Below are 12,722 nucleotides of genomic sequence, written 5' to 3'. Positions count from 1 at the left end.
CAGGTTTACTCGCTTTACAAACTCAACTAATCTCTTTAAAATCGCCAGGTTTACTCGCTTTACAAACTCAACTAATCTCTTTAAAATCGCCAGGTTTACTCGCTTTACAAACTCAACTAATCGCTTTAAAATCGCCAGGTTTACTCGCTTTACAAACTCAACTAATCTCTTTAAAATCGCCAGGTTTACTCGCTTTACAAACTCAACTAATCTCTTTAAAATCGCCAGGTTTACTCGCTTTACAAACTCAACTAATCGCTTTAAAATCGCCAGGTTTACTCGCTTTACAAACTCAACTAATCTCTTTAAAATCGCCAGGTTTACTCGCTTTACAAACTCAACTAATCGCTTTAAAATCGCCAGGTTTACTCGCTTTACAAACTCAACTAATCTCTTTAAAATCGCCAGGTTTACTCGCTTTACAAACTCAACTAATCGCTTTAAAATCGCCAGGTTTACTCGCTTTACAAACTCAACTAATCGCTTTAAAATCGCCAGGTTTACTCGCTTTACAAACTCAACTAATCTCTTTAAAATCGCCAGGTTTACTCGCTTTACAAACTCAACTAATCGCTTTAAAATCGCCAGGTTTACTCGCTTTACAAACTCAACTAATCTCTTTAAAATCGCCAGGTTTACTCGCTTTACAAACTCAACTAATCGCTTTAAAATCGCCAGGTTAACTCGCTTTACAAACTCAACTAATCTCTTTAAAATCGCCAGGTTTACTCGCTTTACAAACTCAACTAATCGCTTTAAAATCGCCAGGTTTACTCGCTTTACAAACTCAACTAATCGCTTTAAAATCGCCAGGTTTACTCGCTTTACAAACTCAACTAATCGCTTTAAAATCGCCAGGTTTACTCGCTTTACAAACTCAACTAATCGCTTTAAAATCGCCAGGTTTACTCGCTTTACAAACTCAACTAATCTCTTTAAAATCGCCAGGTTTACTCACTTTACAAACTCAACTAATCGCTTTAAAATCGCCAGGTTTACTCGCTTTACAAACTCAACTAATCTCTTTAAAATCGCCAGGTTTACTCACTTTACAAACTCAACTAATCGCTTTAAAATCGCCAGGTTTACTCGCTTTACAAACTCAACTAATCGATTTAAAATCGCCAGGTTTACTCGCTTTACAAACTCAACTAATCGCTTTAAAATCGCCAGGTTTACTCGCTTTACGAACTCAACTAATCGCTTTAAAATCGCCAGGTTTACTCGCTTTACAAACTCAACTAATCGCTTTAAAATCGCCAGGTTTACTCGCTTTACAAACTCAACTAATCGCTTTAAAATCGCCAGGTTTACTCGCTTTACGAACTCAACTAATCGCTTTAAAATCGCCAGGTTTACTCGCTTTACAAACTCAACTAATCGCTTTAAAATCGCCAGGTTTACTCGCTTTACAAACTCAACTAATCCCTTTTAAATCGCCAGGTTTACTCGCTTTACGAACTCAACTAATCGCTTTAAAATCGCCAGGTTTACTCGCTTTACGAACTCAACCAATCCCTTTAAAATCGCCAGGTTTACTCGCTTTACAAACTCAACTAATCCCTTTTAAATCGCCAGGTTTACTCGCTTTACGAACTCAACTAATCGCTTTAAAATCGCCAGGTTTACTCGCTTTACGAACTCAACCAATCCCTTTAAAATCGCCAGGTTTACTCGCTTTACAAACTCAACCAATCGCTTTAAAATCACCAGGTTTACTCGCTTTTCAAACTCAACTAATCGCTTTAAAAACGCCAGGCTTACTCGCTTTTCAAACTCAACTAATCTCTTTAAAATCGCCAGGTTTACTCGCTTTACGAACTCAACTAATCTCTTTAAAATCGCCAGGTTTACTCGCTTTACAAACTCAACTAATCCCTTTTAAATCGCCAGGTTTACTCGCTTTACGAACTCAACTAATCGCTTTAAAATCGCCAGGTTTACTCGCTTTACGAACTCAACCAATCCCTTTAAAATCGCCAGGTTTACTCGCTTTACAAACTCAACCAATCGCTTTAAAATCACCAGGTTTACTCGCTTTTCAAACTCAACTAATCGCTTTAAAAACGCCAGGCTTACTCGCTTTTCAAACTCAACTAATCTCTTTAAAATCGCCAGGTTTACTCGCTTTACGAACTCAACTAATCTCTTTAAAATCGCCAGGTTTACTCGCTTTACAAACTCAACTAATCGCTTTAAAATCGCCAGGTTTACTCGCTTTACAAACTCAACTAATCGCTTTAAAATCGCCAGGTTTACTCGCTTTACAAACTCAACTAATCTCTTTAAAATCGCCAGGTTTACTCACTTTACAAACTCAACTAATCGCTTTAAAATCGCCAGGTTTACTCGCTTTACAAACTCAACTAATCGATTTAAAATCGCCAGGTTTACTCGCTTTACAAACTCAACTAATCGCTTTAAAATCGCCAGGTTTACTCGCTTTACAAACTCAACTAATCGCTTTAAAATCGCCAGGTTTACTCGCTTTACAAACTCAACTAATCGCTTTAAAATCGCCAGGTTTACTCGCTTTACAAACTCAACTAATCGCTTTAAAATCGCCAGGTTAACTCGCTTTACAAACGCAACTAATCGCTTTAAAAACGCCAGGTTTACTCGCTTTACAAACTCAACTAATCGCTTTAAAATCGCCAGGTTTACTCGCTTTACAAACTCAACTTATCGCTTTAAAATCGCCAGGTTTACTCGCTTTACAAACTCAACTAATCGCTTTAAAATCGCCAGGTTTACTCGCTTTACAAACTCAACTAATCGCTTTAAAATCGCCAGGTTTACTCGCTTTACAAACTCAACTAATCTCTTTAAAATCGCCAGGTTTACTCGCTTTACAAACTCAACTAATCGCTTTAAAATCGTCAGGTTTACTCGCTTTACGAACTCAACCAATCCCTTTAAAATCGCCAGGTTTACTCGCTTTACAAACTCAACCAATCGCTTTAAAATCGCCAGGTTTACTCGCTTTACAAACTCAACCAATCGCTTTAAAATCGCCAGGTTTACTCGCTTTACAAACTCAACCAATCGCTTTAAAATCGCCAGGTTTACTCGCTTTTCAAACTCAACTAATCTCTTTAAAATCGCCAGGTTTACTCGCTTTACAAACTCAACTAATCTCTTTAAAATCGCCAGGTTTACTCGCTTTACAAACTCAACTAATCTCTTTAAAATCGCCAGGTTTACTCGCTTTACAAACTCAACTAATCTCTTTAAAATCGCCAGGTTTACTCGCTTTACAAACTCAACTAATCGCTTTAAAATCGCCAGGTTTACTCGCTTTACAAACTCAACTAATCTCTTTAAAATCGCCAGGTTTACTCGCTTTACAAACTCAACTAATCGCTTTAAAATCGCCAGGTTTACTCGCTTTACAAACTCAACTAATCTCTTTAAAATCGCCAGGTTTACTCGCTTTACAAACTCAACTAATCGCTTTAAAATCGCCAGGTTTACTCGCTTTACAAACTCAACTAATCGCTTTAAAATCGCCAGGTTTACTCGCTTTACAAACTCAACTAATCGCTTTAAAATCGCCAGGTTTACTCGCTTTACAAACTCAACTAATCGCTTTAAAATCGCCAGGTTTACTCGCTTTACAAACTCAACTAATCTCTTTAAAATCGCCAGGTTTACTCGCTTTACAAACTCAACTAATCGCTTTAAAATCGCCAGGTTAACTCGCTTTACAAACTCAACTAATCTCTTTAAAATCGCCAGGTTTACTCGCTTTACAAACTCAACTAATCGCTTTAAAATCGCCAGGTTTACTCGCTTTACAAACTCAACTAATCGCTTTAAAATAGCCAGGTTTACTCGCTTTACGAACTCAACTAATCGCTTTAAAATCGCCAGGTTTACTCGCTTTACAAACTCAACTAATCGCTTTAAAATCGCCAGGTTTACTCGCTTTACAAACTCAACTAATCGCTTTAAAATCGCCAGGTTTACTCGCTTTACAAACTCAACTAATCTCTTTAAAATCGCCAGGTTTACTCGCTTTACAAACTCAACTAATCGCTTTAAAATCGCCAGGTTTACTCGCTTTACAAACTCAACTAATCTCTTTAAAATCGCCAGGTTTACTCGCTTTTCAAACTCAACTAATCTCTTTAAAATCGCCAGGTTTACTCGCTTTACAAACTCAACTAATCGCTTTAAAATCGCCAGGTTTACTCGCTTTTCAAACTCAACTAATCTCTTTAAAATCGCCAGGTTTACTCGCTTTACAAACTCAACTAATCTCTTTAAAATCGCCAGGTTTACTCGCTTTACAAACTCAACTAATCGCTTTAAAATCGCCAGGTTTACTCGCTTTTCAAACTCAACTAATCGGTTTACTCGTTTGCTTAAGTTAATTCAACTAATTGCATTTAAAAAAGTGAGTTAATCTGTTTCTTTAAAATCGTTGAGTTGACTCTACTTCAAAAAGTAAGTAACCCTATTGCTTTAGAAGTGATTAGTGGACTTTTAAAAACTGAATAAAGCTGTTGCCTTTAAATTATTAAGTAAAGAAAATATGTGCATAATTACAAAAATTAAGTACTTAACACTTAATAGTTCCGAGTTACAAAGGGTTTACTCACTTTTTAAACTATCACGTTTTACAGTGTACAGCAAACAGTGTACAGTAAAGTCCCTCGTAGCTTTATATGTTCAGCATCATTATTATCAGCACTGAAAAGAGTTTCATATTTTTAAGAAAATGTATCTATATTTTAACAGTAATTTCTATTAAATATGTTGTCCTTCTGAACTGCAGGCACTCTAAATAAACATATTAATTTCTTCCACATGAAGCAGTAAACCTGTTAATGGCCGTATGAGCAGAAGAGAATCAGGTCAGACTGTTCAGATGGATTTGATCCATATATATTGTTTGTGCTTAATCAAAAGCTGATGACATGAATGAAAGGCATATTGGTTTGATTTTAGAAAAGGAACATTTTATTTTGTCCTCTTACGTTCAGCTTCAGATGTTCTCTAGTCTGCCAAACACATCAGAGTCTGAATGACAAACAGACGCCGGTGTCACGCAGACGCATCTCTGCTCTTCCTCTTCCTCGTCTTCTTCTTCTTTAGTTTAGTGTTTGCTGAACAGACGGCTTTATTTCTGCTTCACAGTCCAGCAGCAGATTCTTCAGCTGCTCAGCAGATAAACAGACCGTCTGGAAGAGGAAAACACCATTTCAACAACACATTTTTCACTATAATCATTCTTTAAAAATGTCTTTTCCATGATGACAGCACATAATGTTTGACTAGATATTTTGTAAGATACTAGTAATCAGCCTAAAGTGTCATTTAAAGACTGAACTAGGTTAATTTTATGGTCAATATTATTAGCCCCCTTAAGAATTTCTTTTTTCTCTATTGCCTACAGAACAATCCACTGTTGTCCAATGACTTGCCTAATTAACCTATTAATCTAAGTTATGCCTGTAAATGTCATATGTGATTTAGCTATAATAATCGAATGTTCTTGTATATATTATTTGCAGCGCGTGAGCATGAATAATGTTAAAGGTAGATTTTTCAGCTGATTTGGTCTTCTTGCTGGAGTGTGTCCACGTGAGCGGTGTTTACAACATTCACAGACGTGTGTGAAATACTGGAGAGCAATGTGAAAAGATTCATTCAGGAATCACCAGTAGATGATTCATCACTCAGTTGATTCATTCTCATCATTATAATAAGCAGACTTACATCATCCAGAGCTGAAGCTCAATTCATACAACAGACAGAGAAACCATCTGAATCTTCTCACGCTTGAAGAGACCAACATTAATTGTCATCATCATCTCACCATTGTGGCACTGCAAACCTTGAAGACTTTCTCTGTGTGTTTAGTTTATATAATAATGATCAATGGGGTGCAATGTTATTTTACTGCAGTTTACAATGTACATGCTTTAACCATCCTGTTGTCTTTAATAATTTCTGTATACATCATTCACGCTTCGGGCCAAAAATAAGCCGCATTTACTAAACCTCAAATCACTCAATCCTCAAATAGTTTTTGCATGAAGATATAAGCTCATCTTCCTCACAAATTCTGCGAATAAGCAGACAAAATGAGGGTTAAATGGTAATCAGCCTATTGTATTTCTTTAGATTACTCTGGTTTAGTAGTTTAATCTAACTCCTTTATAATACTTTGAAACAGCACTGAATCCCATTCATTTGTGTTCTTAGCTTAAATATTTTAAAGCTTTGAAAACGAAGACAGAAGAAAAATTTCTAGGTCAACTTTCATTTAGATGGAGTAGAATGAAGGTTTGACAGTGTACCACACAGTAGGAAGGACAGTTATTAATGTGTGATCTCTTTCTGAGAGAGGTTTGTCTCAGCCGTTTAAAAGCTCAACACATCAGAATGCAGTGAAGTACGGCGGTTCTTCTGTTCATTAATCAGTCGTTTACATCAAACAGACTCCGGGAAGCTTTTAACATCTCAGAGCTCCTCAAAACTGTTGACAGAAACTCTGAGACTCAGACTAAACACGGAGAGAGCAGAGAAACATCTAACAGAAGCAGTGAGAGACAGAAAAGCAATAATGAAAGAAGTCACTCGGTGCATTTCAGCCTGCAAACCTCCAAATGTCAAGGTTTTTTAAATTCAGCCATCAGTTCAACGTGATCAATGACTGTAGAAATCAGTCAGTTCAGTTCAAGACTTTCAGTTCATCACATTATACGTACATTCACAACTGATCCAGGTATGTCTGATTGAGTCTGAATAAGTGTGAATAAGTCTACAAGTAAAACTGAGCCTAAATAAGTCTGATATGAGTCTGAGTCAGAATGAGTCTGAATGATTAAGTCAGAGTCTGGATACGTCTGAGTTTGAATAAGTTTGAGTCCGGATAAATCTGAGTGAGTCTGAGTTTGGATAAGTCTGAATATGTCTGAATGAGCAAGTATGGAGAGGTCTGAGTCTGAATAAGCCTGCGTCTAAGTTAGTCTGAAATGAGTCAGAGTCTGGATATGTATGAGTGAGTCTGAGTCTGGACAAATGATGAAGTCTGAGTCTAAGTAAGTGTAATAAAATCAGATTGAATCTGAATTATGAATGAGTCTTGATGGGTCTGAATGAGTCTGAGTAATTTTGAGTCTGAATAATCTAAGTGAGTCAAAGTCTGATTGAGTGAGTCTGTGACTGAATAAGTCTGAGTCTGAATCTGAATGAGTGAGTCTGTGACTGGATAAGTCTGAGTCTGAATAAGTCTGAGTCTGAATGAGTGAGTCTGTGACTGGATAAGTCTGAGTCTGAATAAGTCTGAGTCTGAATGAGTGAGTCTGTGACTGGATAAGTCTGAGTCTGAATAAGTCTGAGTCTAAATGAGTGAGTCTGTGACTGGATAAGTCTGAGTCTGAATAAATCTGAATCTGAGAGAGTCTGATTGAGTGATTCTGGGTCTGAATAAGTCTGAGTAAGTGAGTCTGGGTTTGGATAAGTCTGAATAAGTCTGGGTGAGTCTGAATGGGTCAGTCTGGGTAAGTCTGAGTCTGAATAAGTCTGAGTGAGTCTGAATAAGTGTGTCTGGATAGGTCTGAGTCTGAATAAGCCTGAGTCTGAGTGCGTCTAGATGAGTGAGTCTGAATGAGTAAGTCTGAGTCTGGATAAGTCTGAGTCTGGATATGTCTGAGTCTGGATATGTCTGAGTTTGAATAAGTCTGAGTGAGTCTGAATGAGTGAGCCTGAATCTGAATAAATCTGAGTCTGAGTGAGTCTGAATTGGTCAGTCTGGATAAGTTTGAGTGAGTCTAAATAAGTGTTTTTGGATAGGTCTGAGTCTGAATAAGCCTAAGTCTGAGTGCGTCTAGATGAGCGAGTCTGAATGGATAAGTCTGAGTCTGGATAAGTCTGAGTCTGCATATGTTTGAATTTGAATAAGTCTGAGTGAGTCTGGATATATTCATTCATTCATTTTCTTGTCAGCTTAGTCCCTTTATTAATCCGGGGTCGTCACAGCGGAATGAACCGCCAACTTATCCAGCACATTTTTACACATCGGATGACCTTCCAGCTGCAACCCATCTCTGGAAAAAGTCTGAATATATCTGAGTCTGAATAAGTCTGAGTGAGTCTGAGTCTGGATAAATCTGAGTCTGGATGTGTCTGAGTCTGAATAAGTCTGAGTGAGTCTGAATGAGTGAGTCTGAATAAGTCTGAATCTGAGTAAGTCTGAGTGAGTCTGATTGATTGTGAATGAGTGTATGAACTTACGCTGCTCTCCTGAGTCTCTTCCAGGATCTGCAGCTGCTCCTGTATTTCTCTCAGACGTCTCTCCTCATCTCGTCGCTGTCTCATAGTCCAGAGCCCTTGATCTCCTGTGCTCTCCTCCAGACTCCCCTAAAACACAGCCAAGGGGTTTCATTTGTGAATCAACAGACAATACATGTGTAGAAACAGAAGAGATAACAAGAAGAGACAAATGCAAAGCCAAGTCAAATGCTGAAAACAAATAATGAGAAATGAGGAGCAGCAGAAACTGGTGAACTTTCTTAAGCTTTTACGCATCTCAAACAGTTGAGCATTAATGATTGAGAACTGAACACTGAGACGTTTGTGCTCTCTGTAATACTGTGAAAAGCAATGAAATCAGCACATATACTGAACTCTCCCCGCTGAATTCACAGAGACCGCAGATCTACACATCTCACATTGTTCTCACACATTTCCATCAAGCTGAATATATCTTTACTGACCCTCACAACCACTAAACACAGGTGTGTAGCTCAAATGAATGGGTTTTCCAGTGTTCTCTCCTCACGTTTCCACCACTGACCATCAGAAACAAACAACCACAGTGCATGGCTTGATTGTAAAGTTATACATTCCAGACGGTGTGCATCATATAGCAGACACATAAAGGAGACCTATTCTGGCCCTTTTTCCAAGATGTAAAATGCGTCTCTGCTGTGTCTAGAGTGTGTTTAAGTTTGAGCTGAGAATGTCACACAGATGATGTTCTCCAGCTCTCTGAAACTGCCCCTGTCAGGCTTTGATCCTGATTGTGGTGTTTTGGTGACTGTCACTTTAAATGCAAATGAGATTGTGCTCTTTTCAGAAGAGGGCGGAGCTACAGATGGTTGTGCATCCCCATAGCGTCAGATGTAAAACAGCAGTGTGTGTGTTGTGAGTGCTGGTCAGGTGTGCATGTGTGCTTCAGTGTGAGCGTATGCTTGATGCTTCTGTCAGTCTATTTGTGCTTTGGTTCAAAAATTTGCCGCCTTCACCAAACATCTACAAAAAAGTAGATCAATTAAATTTTAATCCACTTATCTACACTCACCGACCACTTTATCAGCCAATCACATGGTAGCAGCTCACTGCATTTAGGCATGTAGACATGGTCAAGACGATCTGCTGCAGTTCAGAGTGAGCATCAGAATGGGGAAGTAAGGGGATTTAAGAGACTTTGAACGTGGCATGGTTGTTGCTGCCAGACGGGCTGCTCTGAGTATTTTAGAAACTGCTGATCTACTGGGATTTTCACGCACAACCATCTCTAGGATTTACAGAGAAACAGAGGAAATATCCAGTGAGCGGCAGTTCTGTGGGCGCAAATGCCTTGTTGATGAGGCCAGAGGTCAGAGGAGAATGGCCAGACTGGTTCCAGCTGATAGAAAGGCAACAGTAACTCAAATAAGCACTCGCTACAACCGAGCTCTGCAGAAGAGCATCTCTGAACACACAACATGTCCAACCTTGAGGCGGATGGGCTACAGCAGCAGAAGAGCACACCGGGTGCCGCTCCTGTCAGCTAAGAACAGGAAACTGAGGCTACAATTCACACAGACTCACCAAAACTGGACAATAGAAGATTGGAGAAACGTTGCTGCTCTGATGAGTCTCCATTTCTGCTGACACATTCGGATGCTCGGCTCAGACAACATGAAAGCATGGATCATCCTGCCTTGTATCAGCGGTTCAGGCTGGTGGTGGTGGTGTAATGGTGTGGGGGAGATTTTCTTTGGGTCCATTAGTATCAATTGAGCATCAACGCCACAGCCTACCTGAGTATTGCTGCTGACCATGTCCATCCCTTTATGAGCACAGTGTCTCCATCTTCTGATGGCTACTTCCAGCAGGATAACGCAGCATGTCATAAAGCTCAATCATCTCAGACTGCTTTCTTGAACATGACGATGAGTTCACTGTACTCAAATGGCCTCCACAGTCACCAGAGCTCAATCCAATAGAGCAGCTTTGGGATGTGGTGGAACGGGAGATTGGCATCATGGATGTGCAGCCGACAAATCTGCAGCAACTGTGTGATGCTATCATGACAATATGGAGCAAAATCTCTGAGGAATATTTCCAGCAGCTTGCTGAATCTCTGCCACCAAGGATTAAGGCAGTTCTGAAGGCAAAAGGGGTCCAACCCGGTACTAGAGAGGTGTACCTAATAAAGTGGCCGGTGAGTGTAGTTTGCAAGGAACAAGCTGACCTTCATCACACACACACTCAGTGAATGTTTGGGTTTTCCCTCATCAGTGTGCAGTATCTCAGCAGTGTTCACTCTCACTACAGTAGAGTGTGTTTATCATGATAAAAGGACCTGCAGAGGTGTTTAGGGGTTTTCTACAGTTAAAATAGTGAGGAGGGTTAAATACTAGCATCTCATATTAAACACCTAATGGAGGAAACACACACTCCTGAATATGATTGTCTATATGTATGTGTTTAGGTATAAACAGTGTTGTTCAGCCTGAAAGTCCAGATGTGTAGCTGCAGCTGCTGTGTGTCTGCTCACGGTGAAACACTGATCTGGAAACTGGCGTCTGGCTTATGAAAACAGAGCCGGAGTGAGTCAGAGAGAGACTGAAGCAGCTCTGGACGATTGCTCACTCAGTGCCACGTGGAAGCGGGAGCAGAGCCAGAGGTTCCCTGAGCAGAACCACAACTACTGCAGCGGAAACACACACACAGGCACGCACACACACACACACACACACACACAACAGACCTGAATTAACACACACAAACACATATTTAAAAACACACACACACACACACACACCATATTACACCTGGACTAAACCACAGACCTGGACTAACACACACACACGCACACCTGATTACACCTGGACACACACACACAAATAAAAATAAAACTGAGACACACACACACACACACACAAACGCACACACACACACACACACACATTCCTGCAGCATTACAGCAGACGCTGCAGAACAGAAGTTCATGAATCAAAGTTACAGCTCCACTTTAATGTCCAATTCCAGAGAGTCATCCCAGCGTAAATGATTCAGTGTTCAGTGAATCAAGTGGCGTCAGGTTCAGGAATCAGTCCAGTGAACCGAACCGAATTGAACACAACAACATCCTGGAAGACAACATGGCAGAACACACCGATCCATCATCCCTGACCTATATCTCATATCCCTGACGATAACACAACCTATGATGTAAGCATATTTTCAATGACACTTTATAATAACTGCACACTATTAATCATTTATCAAGCATTAGCAAATAATATATGCATAAACCTAAAGTGAGGACTATATCTGCTTTGCAAACCTCTTATAAATGACATCAACTTTTTAGTTAAATATTTAATGCTTGATAAAATTGTTTAATATATATATATATATATATACAGTTGAAGTCAGAATTATTCGCCCCCTTCGAATTATTTTCTTCTTTTTAAAATATTTTTCAAATGATGTGGAACAGAGCAAGGACATTTTTATAGTATGTCTGATAATATTTGTTCTTCTGGAGAAAATCTGATTTGTTTTATTTCAGCAAGAATAAAAGCAGTTATTAGTTTTTATACACCCTTTTAAGGTCAATATTTTTAGCCCCTTTAAGCTATTTTTTTCTCGATAGTCTACAGAACAAACCATCATTATACAATACCTTGCCTAATTACCCTAACCTGCCTAGTTACTCTAATTACCCTAGTGAAGCCTTTAAATGTCACTTTAAGCTGTATAGAAGTGTCTTGAAGAATATCTAGTCTAATATTATTTACTGTCATCATGACAGAGAAAATAAATCAGTTATTAGAAATGAGATATTAAAACTATTATGTTATAAATGTGTTGAAAACATCTTCTCTCCGCTAAACAGAAATTAGGGAAAAAATGAACAAGCGGTCTAATAATTCAGGGGGGCTAATAATTGTGACTTCAACAATAAAAATAATAATAGATATAAAATAAATAAATGACATATGCTAATGCACAATAAAATGTGTTTTATAAAATAATGATAACATTTTAAAATACAATTTTTTTATTGTAAAGCTATCCAGATTATGATTTCATTCACAGTTAGACTTTAGTGTCCTTTGCAAAATAAATGAATAAAAAATAAAAAATAAATGAATGAATGAATGAACAGTAAATAAAAAAATAAAAAATGAATGAATGAATAAATAAACAATAAATAAATAAATAAAATAATAAATGAATGAATAATAAATAATTAAACAAATAAATAAAATGAATGAATGAATAAATAAATAAACAACTAAATAAATAAATAAACAACAAATAATAAATAATAAATAAAGGAACAAATGAAAAAATAAACAAATAAATAAACAATGAATGAATGAATGAATAACTAAATTAATTAATTAATATATATAATAATATATATACATTAATAAAAAATGATGAATGAACAAATAAATAAACAATAAATTAATGAATACATAAAC

The 12,722-nt window shown here is 38.0% G+C and overlaps 1 protein-coding gene across 13 annotated transcripts in view; it reads right to left on the bottom strand.

The window, feature by feature from the left end:
* Window positions 1-4,942: 4,942 nt before the first annotated feature.
* Window positions 4,943-12,722, bottom strand: part of fsip1 (fibrous sheath interacting protein 1) — a 37,628-nt gene continuing 29,848 nt past the window's right edge. For 12 of the 13 annotated variants that reach the window (XM_073927250.1, XM_073927257.1, XM_073927253.1 and 9 more), the window contains 2 exons: window positions 8,248-8,373; window positions 4,943-5,186 (listed from right to left, as the gene is read on the bottom strand). In XM_073927250.1, coding sequence (XP_073783351.1) covers window positions 5,097-5,186; window positions 8,248-8,373 — 216 coding nt within the window. In that variant the 3' untranslated portion in view covers window positions 4,943-5,096. 13 annotated transcript variants of the gene reach the window in all.

This window comes from Danio rerio, chromosome 17 (genome assembly GCF_049306965.1).
Source record: "Danio rerio strain Tuebingen ecotype United States chromosome 17, GRCz12tu, whole genome shotgun sequence".
Lineage (NCBI taxonomy): Eukaryota > Metazoa > Chordata > Actinopteri > Cypriniformes > Danionidae > Danio > Danio rerio.
This window is presented reverse-complemented; position numbering and strand designations above follow the sequence as displayed.